This window comes from Festucalex cinctus, chromosome 3, assembly GCF_051991245.1.
Source record: "Festucalex cinctus isolate MCC-2025b chromosome 3, RoL_Fcin_1.0, whole genome shotgun sequence".
Taxonomy (NCBI): domain Eukaryota; kingdom Metazoa; phylum Chordata; class Actinopteri; order Syngnathiformes; family Syngnathidae; genus Festucalex; species Festucalex cinctus.
Window position 1 is genome coordinate 4,319,328 of NC_135413.1, and position 23,330 is coordinate 4,342,657.

General features: G+C 38.5%; 1 protein-coding gene across 1 annotated transcript in view; it reads right to left on the reverse strand.

Moving 5' to 3' along the window:
• The window catches only part of agbl1 (AGBL carboxypeptidase 1), a 77,393-nt gene that overhangs the window by 38,638 nt on the left and 15,425 nt on the right, over positions 1-23,330 (reverse strand). The window contains exons 3-10 of the mRNA XM_077515491.1: positions 15,511-15,657; positions 14,078-14,209; positions 12,199-12,292; positions 7,492-7,529; positions 6,300-6,508; positions 5,065-5,224; positions 4,724-4,809; positions 3,436-3,552 (exon numbers count right to left, since the gene is read on the reverse strand). Of these exons, the coding sequence (XP_077371617.1) occupies positions 3,436-3,552; positions 4,724-4,809; positions 5,065-5,224; positions 6,300-6,508; positions 7,492-7,529; positions 12,199-12,292; positions 14,078-14,209; positions 15,511-15,657 (983 nt within the window). The remainder of the gene's footprint in view (positions 1-3,435; positions 3,553-4,723; positions 4,810-5,064; positions 5,225-6,299; positions 6,509-7,491; positions 7,530-12,198; positions 12,293-14,077; positions 14,210-15,510; positions 15,658-23,330) is intronic.

The following is a 23,330-nucleotide window of genomic DNA, read 5'->3' on the forward strand; positions in this document are numbered from 1 at the left end:
CCACTCTCACGGCCCTCACATCCTCCCTAAAGTCCTTCCGGTGGTCCAGCGATGCTGACATGGCCTTCAAGGAACTGAAGAAGCGTTTTGTTTCGGCTCCCATCCTGGTCCACCCTGATCCCACCCGGCAATTCATTGTTGAGGTGGACGCCTCAGACGTGGGTGTGGGCGCTGTGTTATCGCAGCGAGCGGAATTGGACAGTAAGCTGCATCCTTGCGCATTCTTTTCGCGGACGCTATCCCCAGCCGAACGCAATTACAGCATTGGAGACAAGGAACTCTTGGCGGTCAAGCTTGCCCTTGGGGAATGGCGACACCTTCTGGAGGGAGCGGACCAGCCATTCATTGTTTGGACGGACCATCGAAACCTTGAATACATCCGATCAGCTAAACGCCTGAACTCAAGGCAGGCAAGGTGGGCATTATTCTTCGACCGATTTACATTTACATTGTCCTATCGCCCAGGTTCCCAAAATGTCAAGCCTGATGCACTGCCCCGCCAATTCACACCAGATAGCGGGGAGTTTGAGTCAGAACCCATCTTGTCTCCTACTTGCTTTGTGGCGTCACTCACCTGGGAGTTTGAGTCTGTGGTGAAGAGGGCCCAGCAGGGACAACCTGACCAAGATGGGGGGGCCCAGTGACCGCATGTTTGTTCCTGCCTCTGTCCGTGCCCAGGTCCTTGAGTGGGGACATTCGTCACGTCTAACCTGTCACCCTGGAATCCGCCGGATGTTGGCATTCCTCCGACAGCGCTTCTGGTGGCCCTCAATGGATGAAGACACAAGAGCTTTTGTCTCAGCCTGTATGGTGTGTGTGCTCGGAGTAAGACTTCCTCAAAACCCACCTCCGGTTTACTCCCTCCACTCCCCATCCCCAGCCGCCCTTGGTCGCACATCGCGGTAGACTTTGTCACCGGCCTCCCTCCCTCAGAAGGTAATACCGTCATCCTTACCATTTTGGACCGATTTTCCAAAGCTGCTCACTTCCTTGCCCTGCCAAAGCTTCCGTCAGCGAAAGAGACTGCTGTGCTTCTGATAAACAACGTATTTCGTTTGCATGGAATCCCCTCTGATATTGTGTCCGACAGGGGCCCCCAATTTACCTCAAGTCTAGAGAGCCTTCTGCACAGGTCTGGGCATCGGTGTGAGCTTATCCTCTGGGTACCATCCACAGACGAATGGGCAAGCAGAACGGGCCAACCAGCAATTGGGGTCTGCCCTTCGTTGTATGACCCAGGCTAACCCGGCTACTTGGAGCGCTCAGCTTGCATGGGTCGAGTATGCGCACAACACTCTGCCTAATTCCTCCCTGGGCATGTCTCCATTTCAGTGCTCCTTGGGCTATCAACCCCCATTGTTTCCCTCTCAGGAGGCGGATTGCGCTGTCCCGTCAATCACGAGCCAGGTGCGCAAGGTCCTGGAAGTTGGCACGTGCTGCGCTGCTCCGTGCTACAGCGAGGTGGCAGGTCTAGGCCAATCGCCGTCGCACTCCTGCGCCGGTCTACAGTGTTGGTCAGAAGGTTTGGCTCAGCTCTCATACCCTTCCACTCAAGGTGGAGTCCAAGAAACTGGCGCCTCGCTTCATTGGCCCCTTTGAGATCATTGCCCTGGTGAACCCTTGTTCGGTCCGTCTCAACCTTCCTGCCTCTCTTCGGGTTCACCCTACCTTCCATGTGTCCCAGGTCAAGCCTGTGTCTTCTTGTCCCCTGTGCCGCCCCCTCCTCCACCCCTTGTGATCGACGGGCATCCCGCCTACTCTGTTCGGAGGCTTCTGGACGTACGGCGTCGGGGCCGTGGCCTCCAGTACCTCGTGGACTGGGAGGGCTATGGGCCGGAGGAGCCTAGCTGGGTCCCCGCCCGGCAGGTGTTGTGCAAGTCGCTCATCCGCGACTTTCATCGTCGGCATCCTGGTCGCCTGGGTCGTGCGCCAGGGGGCGCCCGTCGGGGGGGGGAGTGCTGTCAGGTCTCCTGACTCTGCCCCTTGAGCGTGTTAGTGTGGGTGTGTCCCTCAGCAGGATTGGAGCGGCGAGTGGAGCTGGGACCAGGTGCAAGCAATCATCTCCATCAAGTGCTGTGTATTTAAGCTGGTCCCCAACTCCACCTCGTCGCCAGATCAACACACTCCGTAAAGAGTTCGTGCTTCTAGCTATCTAGTCATTTGTTTCGTGCCTATTGCATTTGACTTACCTGATCTCTGCTTCCCCCAGTTGTGTACCCTGCCGCTTGCCTGCCTAGACTCCCTCCGCTTCTGGCCTTGCTCGTCAATCAGCAAATCGTTCCTTGGACTGCTACCTTCAACAGCGCCTTCTGTTTAATAAATCCTCATCACCCCATTCACCTATTGTCTCTCTCTGCATTTGGGTCCTCCACTACCCGAATCGTGACAGTACATGCAGACTTTATATGAATTCCTTAGTAGGCCTACTGAATGTCAACAGACTGAGCAAAATAATTGCAATTTACCGGTAAGGACAGTTTACCTGCTAGCTTTTACAGTAATTTATTAGGGATGTAACAATAATGGCGATATCGCGATATTAAAACTAGGGATGTTCGATACCACTTTTTTCAGACCGATACCAATACTCAGACCCTCAGTACTCACCCATAACAACTGCTGATACCAGTAGTACATTTTGACAAATAAAAAAAAAAAATCACTAAAAGATATTTTTAAACAAATATATTCCCTTAAATTTTGACAAAAAAACAGCACAGTCACTCTTCAATAGTCTTAACGCTCAAAATAAAACACAAAAATCGTCTTTTAGTTTAAGATTCACAATTTTGAAGTATTTCCAAACCGGTGAAGTTTTGGTGAAAAACTGCTGCAAGCTAGTGCCAGTTACAGGCAAGGAGGACTCACTTAACATCTTCCCCCTCTGCCATCGGTCGCTTGTACTCGTCTGCATCACGAGTACTTGAAAGAAGGCTGGTATCGGCCCGATACCCGATACCTGGTATCGGTACGTGTCCATCCCTAATTAAAACTGCCACATTTATCGTTGTCATTAAAAGCAGCACATCTGTTAAAAATGCCAGGTTAAGTTCCATTTGTGCAGTTCCAACACCCTCTGGTGGTTTTAGTTTATTAGTGCAGTTTAATTTGAATTAGGCATGTTTTGGCCACCTACTTAAGACTTATAAGACTCATGCTAATGTAACAGATGAAAAGGGTATTGTTGCATCCCTTAAATTTATCCTATTCTTTATTAAGCAAATGTGTAATAATATGACAGTTCAATTTATTTTTAAGAGAAAACACATTTGTCCATATTTGTTATTTGACCCTTGTGAGGAATAAGTGGTCAAGAAAATGGATGGATATTTGTACGCAGTCAGTGCATATACTTTTCAGTTATTGGACAATTCTCTCTATAAGTGTGCTGGACTTGACTGTGCAATGGCAGAGTCACACTCTGAAAAACAGTACCAGGAAGTCATTTGAGAGTTCAGGAAAGAGACGACTGTATTGCGGCAGGAGTTCTTTGGGTCTGTCTGCGGCAGGTCGAAGGCAAAGTTTGTTCAAGTCAGTCTCCAAGTCGTCATCCTGTGAAAAGAAACATTCTTTATCAAATATAACTCTACATTTGTGCTTCTTCATATTTACTAAAACATTTGTAAATAGTGCATGCATTATACTTAGTAATTTACATTCATGTATGTCTTATTGAGGCATGGCATTTTCAATAGATTATTACAATTACGACTTTTAATATTGTTGTTGTTGTCTTTATTATTGTTAATATTAATATTTTACAGCTTGTGGCTGGCTGGTGACCAGTTCAGGGTGTACCCCGCCTACTGCCCGAAGCTAGCTGGGATAGTCTCCAGCACACCTGTGACCCAAGTGAGGATAAGCGGTTCAGGAAAGGGATGGATGGATTTAGTATTATAATATGGAATAAGCACTATATTCACAGTGGATAATATCCACTGTAGTTCTCTGCTGAGTTCCAATAAGGATTTAAAAGCTACATTATTGAAAGAACTCATACTAATTTGATACTTTGAGTAACTTATGTACAATATTAAATAACCAAAACTAAGTAATTCAGTTCAGATGATATTAGTATCCTGATTTATCTGGGATATTTAAATGTATTATTAAAATTTTATAGTGTGGTATGTTTGCACCGAGGCAAATCAAAATTTGATGGATAGAGAAAGAGATCATTTTTGTGAATAAACAAATTCTACATGAATTTCATTGTTAATCTTTGTTATGTCTGTGCGTGAGTTTTTTGTAATGTAGTCCTACAATTACCCAAGAAAGTCTAACCTAGAACACTGCTCAGTGAGAAGATACAGTACACGAAAGAAAATCACAAAAAAAGTTTGACGACACTAGTTTAAAAAAAAATAAAAAATCAACTGACTTTATCCTATACTTTAATTTTGCACATTTGATGCTCGAAAGATTCATATTGGCAGCAGCAGGTGAAAAGAACTCAGTGATGTCTATAGTTTAGTGTAAGTACAAAGATTTTTTTTGTGCATGTATGGACTTCCTGGCCTATGTCTGCATGTTCAATAACACAATAGGAAAAGCATCTCCCTAAGAAACTATCATATGTATTTTAATTTAAAAAAAAAAAATCTTTTCTGTAGAGCAATGAGAGTTATTATTATTATTATTATTATTATTATTATTATTATTATTATTTAAGTAAAAGAAGTGGAAACATCCATATCAATTATCATAAAGCCCCTAAACGTACATAGTCTTTACTCTGAGCCTCTTGGCAATCTTCCTCCACCTCATCATCATCATCATCATCACCACCAATCTCACCATTGCTCTCATCTTTAAAAACAAACAAAACAAAACCAAACATCAAAAGAAAAGTATGAATGAGGTGGTACTACATAACAAGATTCATGACAAATGGGACAGTAATAAAATAGAATTTGTGCAAAGAAATAGTTGCTGTTAATATCTCCATCCAAATCCTGCCCATTTGCAACAACAAACAATATTAACTACACATAAATGATATTTTTCAACTGTTAGGCCATTCTTCAAAGATTGGAACAACAGTCGTCACCATTGTGTCTTTACCTGCAACCGTATCAAGAACATCCTGTTGCGTTCCAGGCAAGGGGAAGCTGTATGCGGACTGATCTGATGTCAGTGGCAGACGGGTTTTTGGCAGGCACCATCTCATCAGCTGAACAGAGGACTCTACGAGCGACTCCTGACATTTATTTGACAAGCACGCCTGCAAAAATACAAACACTCAAAAACACTAATAATGGGACAAACCAACATTACATTTCATTTGAAAATTCACTCATTCACTGGTTCACTCTTCCAACCAGTCATCAATAGCCTCTTTTATGCTGGAATGTGGTGTGAAAGTGGGCGTTCTCTGTATTGCTATTGGATGTATGATGAACTCACACACTGTGCCATAATGCTCCCATATGTGAGATCCACGTCCAATAACTCAGTGCTTGAATTGTGCTTGAAACTGATTTGGGAGTCAGGACATCATAGCACCTATTTTTCAGGTTCCAAAAATCCCCCAAATTTTCAAAATTACACATTTTCTATGTCAAAATCCCCAAATCAACAACAACAACAAATTGTGTTGGTGGTTGTTTGCCTCTGTGTGCCCTGCGATTGGCTGGCAACCAGTTCAGGGTGTACCCCACCTACTGCCCAGAGCCAGCTGAAATAGGCTCCAGCACTCCCGTGACCCTTGTGAGGAGTAAGCGGGAAAGAAAATGGATGGATGGATATATACACACAAGTTTACATCCTCCTCCCCACATTTATCAAGTGATTCAACACATTCAGGCTACTATTGTTCACATTCCAAGAATTATCACTTTTTTTCAGAATTTCATATTTAGAGCAATTTTATAATAATCAAATTAATGGACATTTATTTTAAGGGCAGAATGCAAAATTCCTATTGATTTGCCTTATTGCTTTCACAGACAAACTTTCTTTCTTGCCATGTATATTATATATACTATACTATGTATAGTATGCAAGTTGTTAGCATGTTAACATTTGATCAATTCTCATTAGAAATTGTACCCAATGAATAATTGGCATTTCTCTGTTATGTCTATTAATACTACAGCTTTTTAGTTTGGTGTTAAACTTCAACAATCCAGATTTACATCTTTTTTTTTTTTTTTTTTTTTTTTAATACTTTGTTGTCATAACTCATATTGTGGAGTGTCTTTGTTATAAGAAACCAATATAGTATACAAGTAAAATCCAAACAACATGTACAGTAACCTAAAAAAAGAATGACTAATGAGTAAAATAAGACTTGTTACCTGCGTAGTATGATAAAGAAGCCGTAAGACTCCATGGGACACTAACGTGTCTCTGCCTAGAGCACTGCGTGCAATTTTATAAAAGCAGCGTAACAGTGCCTGGAGAATGCTAATGGCAGAGTGTGACATGTCCTTCCTGTGCCATTCCTCATACAGCAGTAAGAGACCAGACACATAACCCTTGGACACTGCTGAGCAAATGTTTTCCTCTGTTGAAAACAGAAACATGGTAAAACATGGAAAATATTAGCATATTTTCTAGCAACTGATAGTTATCCTCAAATGAAGTTTGTGTGGAAAGACATCCACTGATGCAATAAAAACAATGATGGTGAATATGGCAGCATGTGTGGTGATTCTTTTTCGTGTGTGTTTTTTTTTAAACTGGATTTTAGGTTGTTGTGTTTTTGTTTTGTTTTTTTGTAACAGCTGTTTTTCATACTGATTTACTGATGATTTTACCTGAAGTTAAAATCAACGTCAATGTCAGTTTGGTCGTTTTTTTTTTTTTTTTTTGGATACTACTCAATCGGCGGGGTATAAACTCTTTCAGCCTAAGCAATCTTTCTGAGCTGTACAGTGTGGCTAGCTTTTAGCCTAGATCTGCAGCAGTATATGGTTGCAAGTCTTCCAAAATATACAGCTGAGATCCGCTTATGCTGGCCTACTCCACCCACCATCCACTCTGCTCAATCAGCCTGATGCCTATACTCCATCCATGCAGCTCTGCAGTTTGAGGCCTACTTCATCAGTTCTGCTCTGCAACTACCATCATGGCAAGTGCAAGTTTTGCCCTCTAGACTAATGACTAAAATTGAAAATAAAATGCAAGCCAATCTAATTTTCCTGATGGAAAAAATACCAGTGAGAAATAGGCCATCCCGGCCGGATAGTCACTTAACCAATCGTTTCTATATATTGTAAAACTGACATAATTGGAATTTAAATGATTTTATGCAAATAAGATGGATCAAGAATGTAATCTCAGCTAACACTGTGATACCTTACATCACTGAAACTGGGTGTCAAATAATACAATTTACACATCCTGTATTATTTAACCATGTTGTGATACACTAAAACACAACAAAGTGGTTAAAGCCGATTGCTGTGGATACGATGACTATATGTATATAAATCACCATATTAAGAGTCTATTAGTGTCAGCAGCTAAATGGCTGGTGAAACTTACTTGAAGAAAGCAGAGCAGCAAATGCATTAATGGATGCCCTGTAAAATGGAAAAAAAATATCACAATCTCACCCCAATCTCACACCCTTAAAAAGTCATTATACAGCATTTTGAAATGATTTCATATTACATATTATACAAATTAAAAAATTAAAATGGGCTGTAAATAGGCTCTCATAACAATGTTTCGTGTTTTTTTTTTTTTTTACTTTCTGTGGTCCTTGATTTCTTTTTCTTTTTTCTTTTTTAATAATGCTTTTAAGGTACTTAAAAAAAAAAAAAAGAGTAGAAATATAAGATTTGGGGCTACTAAAGTAATTTGTCACACTTGGACAAATAGAAATGAGCAGCATGTAACTAAAAAAAGCTACACAATTTGTACAGGCTCATATGGGCATGAAAATTAACATCCTTTGTCAGTTATGGTTCTCTTTAGTTTGGAGTGTCACTGCTGCACTCTTTTCCAGACAGAGTGGTGTCAAACTAATAGGCCACATAAATGACAAAATTTGGGATAGTGGACCTGTGATTATGCTAAACAGGAGGTTTACTAAACTGTACAGGCTAAAAGTTTAGAAACACATCATTCAATGTCATTCAATATGTCAATTGCTGTATTCTCATTGCTATTTACATTGTAGATTCTCACTGAAGACGTCAAAACTAAGAATGAACATGTGGAGTTATGTACTTAACAAAAAAAAAGGTGAAATAACTGAAAACATGTTTTTGATTGTAGTTTCTTCAAAATACCCACCCTTTGCTCTAATTACTGCTTTGCACACTCTTGGCATTCTCACCTCTGGGAACTCTTTCAATACTGTTGGAAAACCATTTCAGGTTACTACTCTTGAAGCTCATTGAAGGAATGCCAAGAGTGTGCAAAAAAAAAATCATCAGAGAAAAGAGTGACTATTTTGAAGAAACTAGAATACAAAACATGTTTTCAATTACAGTATTTCACTTTTTTAAGTACATAACTCCACGTGTTCATTCATTTAATATTTTTGATGCGTTCAGTGATAATCTACAATATAAATAGTCATGAAAATAAAGAAAATGCATGGCATGAGGTGTGTCCAAACTTGGCCTGAACTACATACATACATACATACATACATACATACATACACACACACACACATATATATATATATATATATATATATATATATATACATATATATATATATATATATATATACACACACACATAAATGTATATTAGGGATGTTCGATACCACTTTTTTTCATACCGATACTCAGATCCGCAGTACTCACCGATACCAACTGCCGATACCAGTAGTACATTTTGACAAATAAAAAAAAAAATCATTAAAAGATATTTTTAACTCTTTACGATCCGCGGACGAGAAAGTTCGTCACGTGACACCCAGAAGTCGGCACCCGCAAACGAGAAAGTTCGTCAACTATGTTTTTTTTTAATGAATGGGTGGATGAGACTCTTGGGCAATTTCCCTCTGAGTATTCAGCCCGTGAAGCACTGTAGTGACGAACTGTGCCCTCTTGATGGCAATGATGGTCTCTTTACACGAGAAGGATGTGATTTCCTAGTAAAGGCGGAGTGTTGTGGAGTGGTGGGGGCCGGTGGCTGGGGGAGAAAAGACGAGTGCTAATGGCGGCTAACCGGAGGCCGCTAAAAACAAAAGCTCACGCTTTTGAGCAGAGCGTTTGTCACGATCGGTCAAGAGATGCCGAATAGAAAGATCAAGGAGCCGGATTCTGCTTAAAGGAAGGCTCCTTTAATTTTACATGTATGGCTTGATCGGCAGTAAATAGTTAGTTTAGCTACGAAAAATGCATTCGTTATTATACTGCACGGACTGTTTTATTTCATAATTCATTTGAGTGTGAACATCGTCAAGTACGGGGACGAGGACGTTATGTTTTATTAGCTCGTAAGTTGTTTATACTAAACAAACTGACCATGTTCATAATCTTATTTTAACAAAAAAAATTATAGAATGTGGATTAGTGTCATTATCATGTGTCATGTGCGACGTACTACATTTGTGTTCTGTCCCGCTGTTCTTCCTGTGGTGCCTTCCACTTTCATTTGCATTTCGTTCGGATCCAAACCATTGATAACCAGCCTAGGTAACGGCGTCTCGCATTTCCTTACTTCATTCTGTCTATAAATAAACACGGTTAATACACAACCTTCTTGCAACCTTTCGTTTACATCATCGGGACGCTACGCAAAAAAAGAAAAGAAAAAAAAACAGCTAGGGGAGGTTGGGCGCTGTAACGATGATACATTTAATTTTACTATTTTTTCTTTTTCCTGAAATAGTTCGTCAGTTCCACACGTTTTGCATTGCTCGTGCTGTGTGTCACTTTACCTGTTGGATATTGGCAGTTGAGATTGTCCGCAAGGAACCGATCCTCGAGTTCTTTCATTTCCAGACAGCACACATTCATTAGCGGATTGTCCATTCCTGTGCAGCTCCCGCACCACCACCCCCCCCGCCTGATTCACTCGTTCGTTAAAGTTTATTTTGTGCCCGAAAAGACCATCTGGCGCCACAACTTTCACATCCAAGGCAGACTTTCCTTCGGTAGGGTTATTTTGTCGTGTTGGATCGAAGCGATAAGGTTTAATCCTTCCGGGTTTGACGCTAGATGCACGGCTGCGTTGCATAGTGCTTCCATAGTGTAGCGTTTACACACTAGTGACGTAAACATCCGGGTTATTTAGTCACGTGTAACAAACATGCCGGCGTTCGATTCATTTTAACATCGGTTTAAAAGTTATTAATGTACATAAAAAAATAATCACGTCACCAAATTAATTATTGAAAAAGTAGCAACTTTTTGCTGCTAAAAATGGATCAATAAGTAAAGTGTTCCTTTAAGAGAGTGTGAACAGCGACAAAAACGTCACGGGCGCCCACTTCATAAGCCACCGCCTCCGCCGTTCTCTGAGACACGGAGTGAAAGTTTGCATCGTCGTATCTCTGACCAGTCCACGTCATCTGACGAGGAATCCGTGACGAATTTGGCGAACTCGAGAACTTCACCAGTTGAACAGATCAATTGAAGTGTGGCAAAGGTAACAGCAGCAGCGATTTATCCCCGAAAGCTTCTGGAAGCCCCGGAGGTAAGCTAACATTTAGCATTCTGTAAATAGAGTGATCACAATTGTACTAGTTCAGTATATTGAATGTGACAGGGATGAAATTACATAGATGGATGAGAATATTCACAGACATGCTTCTGTATACTGTATGTGCAATGTCTGTAACCTCGTACTAACTAACGCATGTTACACAACATTCGATTACAGTTGGGGCAGCGTACACAAATGGCCCCTTCGCAGTCACACGCAGTGCGACCGAGAGGTAAAAAAAAATAATAATCACAATACCTTGCAACAATAATAAAAATTAAATCTTGATTACAGTATTTTTCTGTAATTTACAGAAGCAGCTACAACACTGGCAGAGGCGTGTGAACATTTTGCAGTGTCCCCCTGAACGCAGAAGAAAGCTTCACACGTGATCACACAAAAGACACTATTGGGTTTCAAAACAAAACCCATGCACCCACTCATGCATGCATATTTTGTAAATAACCTCAGATTTGTAAATAGTTTATCAAATGTGAAAATGTTGTGTTGTTATTTCCCTGTATAGTACGTAAATAGCGCACACACGAGCACGCACGCACACGCACGAGCACGCACACACGAGCACGCACACGCACGCCCACACACATGCACAAACATTCCTGTAAATGATCAACATTTTGTAAATAGTTTGTGAAATGTGAAAATATTGCTGTTTACACACGCTATCAGATATGTAAATAAATCCTTATTTTGCTATCAAAAACACATTTTCATTTTTTTTTCATGTTTTATGGAAGGCAAGGACTGTTGAGATATTTGAGATGTCACTAAACCAAAAAATATTACTGTAAAAGTCACTGTTTTGCAGAAAATGCATCATTTCACAAAAAGCTTCATTTCTCCTTATTTTGCCCGAGATTCTTGAATTATGTCAAATCAAGCCATTTTCAAATGATTATTACTAAAAGAACAGAATAAGATAGAATTATACTTTTTTTTTTCTAATGAAAGAGGAGACCCCAATCTTTCAAAGGACACCCACCATGTCTATTTAGTCATAGCACACAATATTCTAATAAGCATTGAAAATGGGTGAAAATATGCGAAATTTGGTGGGATTCTGGAGTTACCTTGTCAGAAAATGCGTGGGATTTAAAGAGTTAAACAAATATATTTCCTTTAATTTTGCCAAAAAAAACAAAACAAAACAGCACAGTCACTCTTCAATAGTCTTAACGCTCAAAATAAAACACAAAAATGCTCTTTTAGTTTAAGATTCACAATTTTGAAGTATTTCCAAACCGGTGAAGTTTTGGTGAAAAACTGCTGCAAGCTAGCGCCAGTTACAGCCAAGGAGGACTCACTTAACGTCTTCCCCCTCTGCCATCGGTCGCTTGTACTCGTCTGCGTCACGAATACTCGAGTACTTGAAAAAAAAGCTGGTATCGGCCCGATACAGATACCTGGTATCGGTACTCGCCCATCCCTAATATACACATATATATATATATATATATATATATATATATATATATATATACTGTATATATATATATATATTAGTTTATTAGGGATTAGTTAGTTCAGAATGCATGCATGTGTGAATTCAGTACATACTTAATTGTTTGCAGATTCTTGGTGGTATAATGAGGTATACGATTGTAGATGATATCCAGCCCGTGGTTTGACACAATAAGTTTTGATGTGGAAACTGGGATACAATAAAACATACAAATGAGGAAAAAAAGGCATCGATATACAAGCATATGTCTCATGATCCCTGTAGCAATTAAGTAGTAAATTTGCTGTGTGTTGTGACAGTTAACGCCCCCATGATGAATAATTACTAGCCACCGCTTAAACCACTGTTGAATTTGGATAACAAGTTGCACACTGGAACGTAACAATGCCCACGCCATGACCATTCTTACTCCTCTCATATATTAAAAAAAAATAAAAATTTCCAGAGGCCCCGGTGCAAATTTTTTTTCTCTTTTTTTGCATGCCGTTTTTTTTGTGTTTTTTTTGAGTTGGTAAAGCGTGCCGCCGACGATTATGTTTTTTTTTTTCCCCCCAACTCACACACGTCATCACATCATTTATTTTTTTTTCCTTCTTCTGTCAAAACTCATGGCCCTCTGTGCCGTTTCTGTGCCCCGGTGCATCGCACCAGCTGCACCGTCTATATTTACGTCTCTGAGGCTGCAACATAACATAGAACACCACGCTATGATGTGCAAAGGATCCATTAAGAAGTTAATCAGTCATGGGAACCTTTTGAAATCAGGGATGTAACGATATCCAAACATCACGATACGATATCACGATATGAAGGTCACAATACGATAATTATCATGATATTGTGGGGGGGGTTGGCGATATTTAAAAAAAGATCACAATATTGTAAAATAAAAAATAAATAAATAAATCCAGGCGGCACGGTAGTCGAGTGGTTAGCACGTCCGCTTCCCAGTTCTGAGGTCTCCGGTTCGAGTCCAGGCTCGGACCTTCCTGGGTGGAGTTTGCATGTTCTCCCCGTGCCCGCGTGGGTCTTCTCCGGGTACTCCGGTCTCCTCCCACATTCCAAAGACATGCATGGCAGGTTGATTGGGCGCTCCGAATTGTCCCTAGGTGTGCGTGTGAGTGTGGATGGTTGTTCGTCTCTGTGTGCCCTGCGATTGGTTGGCACCCAGTCCAGGGTGTCCCCCGCCTACTGCCCAGAGCCAGCTGAGATAGGCGCCAGCAGCCCCCGCGACCCTTGTGAGGAATAAGCGGTCAAGAAAATGGATGGATGGATAAATAAATCCATCCATCCATCCATTTTCTTGACCGCTTATTCCTCACAAGGGTCGCGGGGGCTGATGGCGCCTATCTCTCTCGCTCTGGGCAGTAGGCGGGGGACACCCTGGACTGGTTGCCAACCAATCGCAGTAAATAAATAAATAAATAAATAAAAAAGAGCTCTTACTAAAGCGATGCATATAAACCACCTACAATCTCTAATAACTATATTGAGGCACTTACTTGTTAATGCAAGCACACATTGATCACTTCACAAGCAAATTAGGTTCCCCTTCATCTGGCAATTAGCATAGATTTTAAACAGAAGGCCAAAACATCCCTGATCAAAATTAAATTGCACTAATAAACTAGCCACTAGAGGGTGCCCTGATCAAAATTAAATTGCACTCAAAAACTAGCCACTAGAGGGTGCTAGAACTGCACAAATGGAAATCAGCTTGACTTTTTTTTTTAACAGATGTGGTCCTTTTAAACATTGTGAACATGACGACGACGACGATATTGTGGCAGTTTTAATATCACGATATCACAATATTGCCCTTATCGTTACATCCCTATTTGAAATGTTATCATAGTAGTTTATTGATGTACTGTCAACTGTTTCAGAGTACTAAAAATATAAATGTAAACATCTTGAAGTGTTTAAGTGTATTTCTAAGAAAATATTCATTACATTTCAAAGAACCGACTTTACCTGATGCGGCAAAAACTTGGATGACAACGAGGTATGCTTCAGCCCTCCTGGCATGTTGAATGTTGTTTGTGAGGAGGTTTAGAGTCAGCAGAACAGCTCCAGCCTCCTCAGCCTTTCTACCTATATCACGGTCTGAACAAACACATTATGTCATGTAAGGATATAAAAGTTGGCAGTTTTTGTGGCGTCAAAACTCTGCCGACACTTTAGAAATACATGGACATTTAGGGAACATTCTGGTTTTGAGTGTAGTGCCTAGGGATGTAACAATATCCAAACATCATGATACGACAATATCACGATATGAAGGTCACGATACGATAATTATCAAGATATTGGATATTGTGGGGGGGAGGCATTGGCAATATTTAAAAAAAGTCACAATATTGTAAAAAAAAATAAGAGCACATACTAAAAAAAAAAGCTGTGCTTTTGTACATAACAGCAATGTATATAAACCACCTACATTCTCTAATAACAATATTGAGGCGCTTACTTGTTAATGCACGCACACATTGAGTTCCTCCACATATTGACTCGCAAGCTTCACAAGCATATTACGTTCCCCTTCATCTGACAATTAGCACAGATTTTAAATATAGAAGGCCAAAACACCCCTAATGAAAATTAAATTGCACTAATAAACTATCCACCAGAGGGTGCTAGAACTGCACAAATGGAAATCAACATAACTTTTTTTTAACAGATGTGTTCCTTTTAAATATTGTGAACATGACGCCGACGATATTGTGGCAGTATTAATATCACAATATCACAATATTGCCCTTATCGTTACATCCCTAGCAGTGCCTACACTGCCCAGTCTTATTGTGTAGGGGCAATATAAGAGTTTTTGGTTTTCAATAACAAATATACTTCTTATATTACTCCCCTTTAGCGGCAAGTATAACTCACTGTTTTAGTTATTGTTTTTATAGGGAGATTTCTCCATGCCTACAACTCAAATGCAGAGGGTAAAAAATATGAACACCCCCCCCCCAAAAGGAACTTTTTAACAATCCAATAAAACCAAGTGATAGAAGAACACTGTTCATAGTAACTGAAATCTTAAAACATGACATTTACAATCAAACAATGATGGAATCCCAGCTTATCCCTACTGAGACGTTGCAGTGGTCAATGAAGAATCTCAACAGCAGATTTCAATAGATTTGTACAGGAGGATGTCATCTACAGGACGTAATTTAAAAAAAAGAAAGAAAGAAAATTCCTACATTGTTTCTTAAATGGCATATTTTATGGTTTCAATCACTATGAATAAAATATTTTTCTTCCATCATTCTTGGTTTTATTGAATTATTAAAAAGTTCCGTTGTTGTTTTTATTTATTTATTTATTTATTTATTTATTTGTATTTTTTGTCACCCTATTATTTTTAGGTTAAAGTTGACACTTTTTCTTATTAATGTTACCTTTGTGTCCAACCTGAGCCACCAGGTACAGTATAGGCAACAAAATGGTGTAGTCGGGACTGGAACTGCTGCCATTTTTGACCAGTGCATTCAGCAAGGCTTCACTTCCACCTTTACTGATCATGTAGTCAATACGATGATCAGTACCTGAAACAAACGGTGACGGTTAATTGGGCACGACTGCTTTTCTTATAGGAAATGACTACATAAAAATAAAACAACAATAAACCTTACTTGCAATACTATCCTTTGCATTGTGCCTATTTGTACCTTGCACACTACAAGTCACCTTTTTCTACCTGGCTGACGCTGCTACATATACTTCTGACTTCTAAGCAAGTTATAGTAAGTCATACAAAATGGGAAAGCAGACAATCACAGAACTTTCAGAGGTCACATATGGAGGCCGGAGCCACAATTTGAACACAAACCTATGAGGCAGATACGCTAAGCACTCGGCCACCAATACTAGATCTCAATTCTTTTCGATTATCTTCATTTATCTACATTCCGAACAAACTGGGGGAATCCATCCTATCAACCCACTGAGGAAAGGCTTCAGGATCATACACAAATGTGAATACATTAGATCACATTTCCTCAACCTCTTAAAAGTCAACTGAAAAAAAGTGTTCATTAGACACAAGACTAAAAAATAAATAATACTGTAGATAAAATAGAATAATTGTTCCCCAAATTGCGAGTACAATTTGCAAACTTTATAAATTCTTTTTATAGCAATGCGAGGCTTATTATGCGACGTTCACCAGTAGGATAGTTTTCCCCTTTACATCATAAACCTTGGCAGAAAAGTCTTCGACAGGTCTACAAGCTTGTTCTTTAAGGCTAATATGCTGAGGTTCAATGTAAAACGTGTGACTTTGCTGTGCTTTCTGCTGCGATTTTAATCTTGGTCCATTAAGCGTTCACATTTGCACTCATGTTAACTGAATCACACCAGAGTTGGACCGAGACCACTTTTTAAAGCCGAATTGGTTTGTTTTGTCTGGTGCCAGAGTCCAAATGACAAGCGTAAATGCAGTCTCCGTGTCTGTTTAATTCCCTTATCATTGACCTCATCACTTGAGGAGAAAGATGTCTTCCTATTTGTAAGTGAATTCTGGTTTCAGCTCAAGTGCGAATAGCTGCACAGACCAAAAACGGCCAGCATTAAAACTATGCCAAAAGGTATTATAAGCATTTAAAAAATCTGAAACCAGGATATATAATTTCTCCAAATTAATCAACAACTGACTTTGTACAGATACAAAATATAACACTTGACCTGTGGGACACACACGAGAAACGGCTTCTCTTGGTCAGTATAAGAAGAGGGGAAAAAAACACAAAAAACAAACAAACAAACAAACTAACAAAAAAAAAAAAGGTCTTAGGACTTGACGGCTACAATTCCACAAATAATTTAACTCGACATGTTGAATTTTTTAATGAGAGGTGAGGGGTTTAACCAAGGTTAAAAAAGAGCAATATTAGGGTCCAGATCAGGGTTACTTAAAGCTGGCATTGGGCAGAATTCTTTATTGAGCCATTAAAGTTGCAATCAAGAGTGCAAGCCATTTCATGCTTATATATGGTTGGGCAATAATTAATAAACACACATTTGCACAAAGGTTTCTGCCCGACGCCAATTCACATGACCAGGAAAAGTACTACAGAGAGAATATTACAAGGCCGCTTCTGTCAAAATTTGATGGATGACATTCTTAATTAGATTAGGGGGGTCATGTGTGGGTCATGACCCCTCCCTAATGAAGATTAATGACCCTTTAATGACTTCCAGATGTCATATAATGAAGATTAATGACCCTTAATGACTTCCAGATGTCATATAATGAGGGTTAATGACCTTTAATGACTTCCTGATGTCATTTAATGAGGGTTAATGACCCTTAATGACTTCCTGATGTCATTTAATGAAGATTAATGACCCCTAATGACTTCCTGATGTCATTTAATGAAGATGAATGACCCTTAATGACTTCCTGATGTCATTTAATGAAGATTAATGACCCTTTAATGACTTCCAGATGTCATATAATGAGGGTTAATGACCTTTAATGACTTCCAGATGTCATTTAATGAGGGGTAATGACCTTTAATGACTTCCGGATGTCGTTTAATGAGGATGAATGACCTTTAATGACTTCCGGATGTCGTATAATGAAGATGAATGACCTTTAATGACTTCCGGATGTCGTTTAATGAAGATGAATGACCTTTAATGACTTCCAGGTGTTATATAATGAAGATGAATGACCCTTAATGACTTCCTGATGTCATTTAATGAAGATTAATGACCCCTTAATGAAGATGGATGATGTGTAGGTGGTGTTCCTACCTGTTTTTGCAGATATCATGGCTGACCCGGGTTCAAATGCTAATTGTTTGGTTAACTTCCGGATCCGGTGCACGCCCCCTAGATTGAGTGAACAATGAATAATAATGAGATTGAATGACGTGATCGGAGGGAGTAGTTTAGTATGGGTAAAACCGCCGGGGGGAAAAGTACTAGCCATTTCTATTATGGTGAAGGGGGAAAAGTATGCGCAAACACGGCTCAAAGATTGTATTTTAGAGGTTGTAAAACAAGAAGTATAAGGTAAGGTTAAACTGTGATACGCTGGTTGGTATTATGAAATTAAAAAACATGAAGTTATACATTATATGTAAAAATGTTGTAAGAGTCGTTCGTGACTGCTGGGGTTGAATCTGAAAATAAACGGATAAAACTATATAATTTCCCCTTACTGATATAGTTACTATCTGACATTTTTGTTCAATATTTCTGTGAGTAGGGGGAAGCATATGCAGTCAAAGATTCATGGGGAGGTCAAATGTATGTCTGTGCTTGTGTGTGCGTACGCGCATGAATGGCTGCATGGGGGTCAAAGAAGTGTGAGGACAGACGGGCGGCTGAAGAAGTGTGAGGTTAGACGGTGGCTATAATGTTGTTAGTTTGAAAAGACAACGCTTCCTAAAATATATTACAAAAATATGCATCTACTTAGATCTGATTCTATTTATAATGATAATTTTATGTAGAAATTGGTGAAAAGCCATCATCAGCGATAGTCTCCTTACCCCTGCGAGGACAGGGGTTGCTGGTCATAAAATTAAATTAGGCTGAAGAAGAACGGATACGCAGCTAATTGCGAGGGGCCATTTTTGGTCTGAGAAAGGCGATTGTTCAATATTCCTGTGAGTAGGGGGAAGCAGAGGCAGTCAAAGATTCACGGGGAGGTCAAATGTATGTCTGAGGGGCCTGTGTATGCGTGTGTGCGTTTGCATGAGAGCTGAACAGTGTAAGATTAAACGGTAACTGTAATGTTGGTTTTCAAGAAGACATTTCCAAAACTGCTTCTTTAAAAAAACATCTACACAGATATCCATTTATGATAGTTTTATGCAGCAACCGATAGTTGAAACATCCTAGCTAACATTTTCTCAAGGATTTGAAAAGTGGTGACAAGTGAAAACTAATTAAGCTTACCTATATGCGTAACGGTGTGTGGCTTTGAGTCCATCACATACATGCTCTGCATAGAGCATATATGCGTAGCAGCGAGGTATGCGCAGCAGAAAGGGGAGATGTCCCTACACTCGTGAGAATTTTCTGAGGCTTGTTGGAGACACTAGGACTCTGTCACAGTTTGAGTGTGTGTGTTTCAATGACCATAATTGTTGGGGGGCTGGTGGATATGAGCGAGGGGGTTGGTTAGACGTCTGCCAGCGTGCTCTCCTTGGGATATTTTCTCAAATACTAAAACCCAAATGCCAGTCCTCTGAACCGAATGACCAGTTGTCTAAACACATTGAATAAATGTAACCCCTCATTTTCCAATACCATGAAACCATTTTACATGAAGACACAATTCACAAATTGCTCTCATGCGATACAAAATGTTTACCACAAGTCAACAATATTTGAACACAACGGACTTAACTGGCGTTCACACAACAACTCAAAAATTGAATACACTTGTTGCTAATGATGTGACCACACCTATAACCATCTTATTACAGTCTTTCTCAATTGCTAATACACATTTCTTGAAACCTGTACCCATTTTCTCAAAACCTTAAACACAAACACAAAAATTCAAACAATTTTCACAAAAGCCGTGACTTTTCACTTCAAAACCTATTATCCGGTATTCAAATCCGAACAATATATTCAGATCATACACACAGTAAGTCAAAATATATTCACCATGAGAGCATTTGTTAGACACGACATAAAATAATCTAACACAGAGCATCCAGGGTAGGTAGTCAACAGAGGTTTATTTTACATACATCAATAAACATAGTTTTTGGCACTAGACAAATTACTAACCAAGTTAAAATTATGGTGAATTCAAATGAAATAGAAAGGGTGTATGAAAATAAATTCCTTGGAGTAGTTATTGATGATAAATTATGTTGGAAGCCACATGTAGAAAATGTTAAAAGGAAAATGTCAAAAATCATCGGGATACTCTATAAAACTAAGGATGTCCTGAACATGAACTCATTATATATATTATATAGTTCATTATTATTACCATATTTGACCTATTGTGTGGAAATCTGGGGGACTGCATATAAAACAAACACTAACTCTGTTTTCAATTTGCAAAAAAGAGCCATAAGGATTATTAATCGTTCAAAATATACAGAATCAACACATCCATTATTTATCAAATTAAATACAATGACATTTTATGACTTGGTTGAGTTTAAAATAGCACAAATAATGTACAAAGTATATAACAATCTACTCTGCTATATTACTCAGACATTGTTTGAAATTAGACACAGTCCTTATGATATAAGGGGTACAAGTGTGTACAAAAAACCCAAAACAAGAACAAATATTAAGCAAAGGTGTGTTTCTGTAAAAGGTGTTAATTTGTGGAATAATCTGGGAATTGACTTGAAAAGATGTGACTCACTTGTTGAGTTAAAAAAAAAACGTTTAAATGCAAAGTTAAAAAAAAATTACTTTTGTCAAATAAGAGCATGAAAATTGTATATAATGAGTATGAGTATATGATTTATAAATGTATTATGGTATATGTTTAGGAATTTCATGTATATATGTTGCTGGATAATGCACGCATCATTTTATTTTTAAAAATATTAACCTAGTATTGTATCAATAATGAAATAAGTTTAAATGTATAATGTATGAGGGGTAGGACTAAATAAGTTAACTTCTTCCTACTCCCTTTTGAACATGTAAACTATGATGAGTTTGTTTTTTGTTTTTTCTTTTCTTCTTTTCTTTTTTAACTTTTGTTTCTCTGCTGTTTGTTTTTATGTTCAATAATTCAATCAAAAAACGTGATAGAGTCAAAATGGGTACTTTTAACAAAAAAAACATGCATTAGTCTTAGGGCAAAATAATTTAGGAATAGTGTGAAATGTGTTTAAGTTTTATCCAAAAAGAGTGGATGAGTTTTGAGAATTGGGTCTAAGCCTGAACCGTGTGTAAGGTTTGGTCAAAAAAGTGTTTCATTCCAGAAATTAGTCTCGGAAACTGAGAATTTGCTTCATCGAACGGGGTTTGGTGTTTTAGCAACTGATAAAAACTGTTAAGTTAAAAGCGGACATGACAATACAATAACCACACATAACAAAATCAGAACAACCCTATCTCAATTGTAAATAATACATTCAAATATTCACACCAACTTCTAGGCCGTGGGGTGAACCCCCAAAAAGTGCCTAGAAAATGAGTTTCGCTCCACTGTCTGGGCACTACTTGTTCAATGCATTTTTTGATAGATAATACCCTTCTGAACTTTGGGTTAAATGTTCACCCAATGTTTTCCTGCCCCAATTTTGTTACAAGCCAGAAATGCATATATAGGTAAATAACAAAAAACGAAAATCTTGTGCTACAGTTTTTGGTTGTAAAACGTCTTACATTAAATTTGGCAACAGAAAATCATTCCCAGATGTTATAAATACATGTACCTAACATCAGAAACAAGTATTGGTGGTTTGGTGCAATCATGTGAATTTAGATAATTAAATATATTAAATTTGTGCCAAAAAAACAAAAAACGCTTCAACTAGAAGTGAAACCAGCACACAGATGTTACATTTAGCTATGTTTATGTTTCATATATGAAAACAATTCACAACCTATTACGTAATGAAAGGTACACAAGAAGCAGCATACATCGGCCAAAAATACTACCATGCACCACAAACCTGGAACAAGGCAAAATGGACTAGATGGAAATAGATGCATTCAGAGCCCAGATTATTATAACATATAGAATATTTATTAAAGTATCAGATTGTGTCATCACAGCATGTCATTTATACCCCCCGTCCCCTACCCAAAAAATATTAATAAAAAAAAAAAATAATAATAAAATAAAAATCAAATGTGCATTCACAATAAAACCTTTGGAACTTCATTGGAACAGCTCTCTTTTTTTGGCAGACCAATTTAACAAAGGTCTGTGTTGTGGAAAAATGGAATACAGACATTTTGATTTTTGCTTGAAAAGTGTTAAAATGGAGAGTTAACATCTTGATAATGAAACAAACAAAATGGCAGATTTTACATAGATTTTACAGCCCTGCACTGTAAAGTGTCCTCGTATGCCCTGTCATTTTCCAACCTGATGTTGTACCAGCCATGTGTTAGTGTCACTTTCTTGGCTTACATCAGTAGACTCAGTAGTTGATGTATCTGATGAGTGAGGTACCCTGTCTAAAAGTTTGTCAGTTGTTGATAATGTCTCTACAAAAACCATTTCAGAGTTGTTGCTGGAAAGGGGTGTGAAAAACCAGCTGGGGGAAATCACACCTCAATCTTCGTTTCAGTATTTGCTGCCTGAAATAGAAAATTGAAGGGAAAGATGAGCACAAGATACACATATTCACATCACATTAGGGCTGCTCTATTATGGAAAAAAATAATCATCACAATTATTTTGGTAATAATTGAAATCAAGATTATTCTAAACAATTATATTTTGTTCAAATCAAGAAAATATTTCAACATTTGAAAATAAGACAATCACAATCATATGAAACTATAATTATGTAAGTTGCTTTTGGATCCAACAAAATTTTTAATATATTATTATTATTATTATTATTATTATGACGTTAGCAAAAATTTGAAGTTGGGGTGCAGTGTGTGTGTGTGTGTGCAGTAAGCTAGTTTTGACATGGGTGTGTGGTAAAATAACTCGTGTGGGCGTGCCACAACTCAAAATTAGTATTATTAGTGCTGCAGCTATCGAATATTTTGGTATTTGGATATCCTACTGAAAATTCTAGTGAATAATCGTATATTTGGATAGAAATACAAATATACCTATAGGCCTATATACTTTCTTGGTCAAAGAACAATTATAAATACAGAAGACAAAAAAAACACATTTGCATGTAATAATTAACAACCAACTGGTTTTCATTTTTAGAGAATCAATTGTATTTATTTATTTATTTTTAACTTAAATTGAGCTTGTCAGAAAACTATTTTTCTCTGAAACAGTGAGATTTTAGACAAATCTCTCCCCATAGATTTCATAAATGTGTTTCAATGTGAAGATTTATATGTTACCTGTAGTCTGAAGCATCAAGATCCCCGTGTTTATTAACACTGTTCACAAACCCCTTAGCTTGTCCATTCTCATCACATCTTTGTCAACTATAATCCTTTGACGGATTACTTGTTCACAAAAAGAATTTGTAGCTCTCAGCATTGGGTTGTCTAAAACACACACACACTCACTTAATATGTGCAGAGTCATGCTTTCTAATTAATGCTGTCTCGAAATGTAAACAGA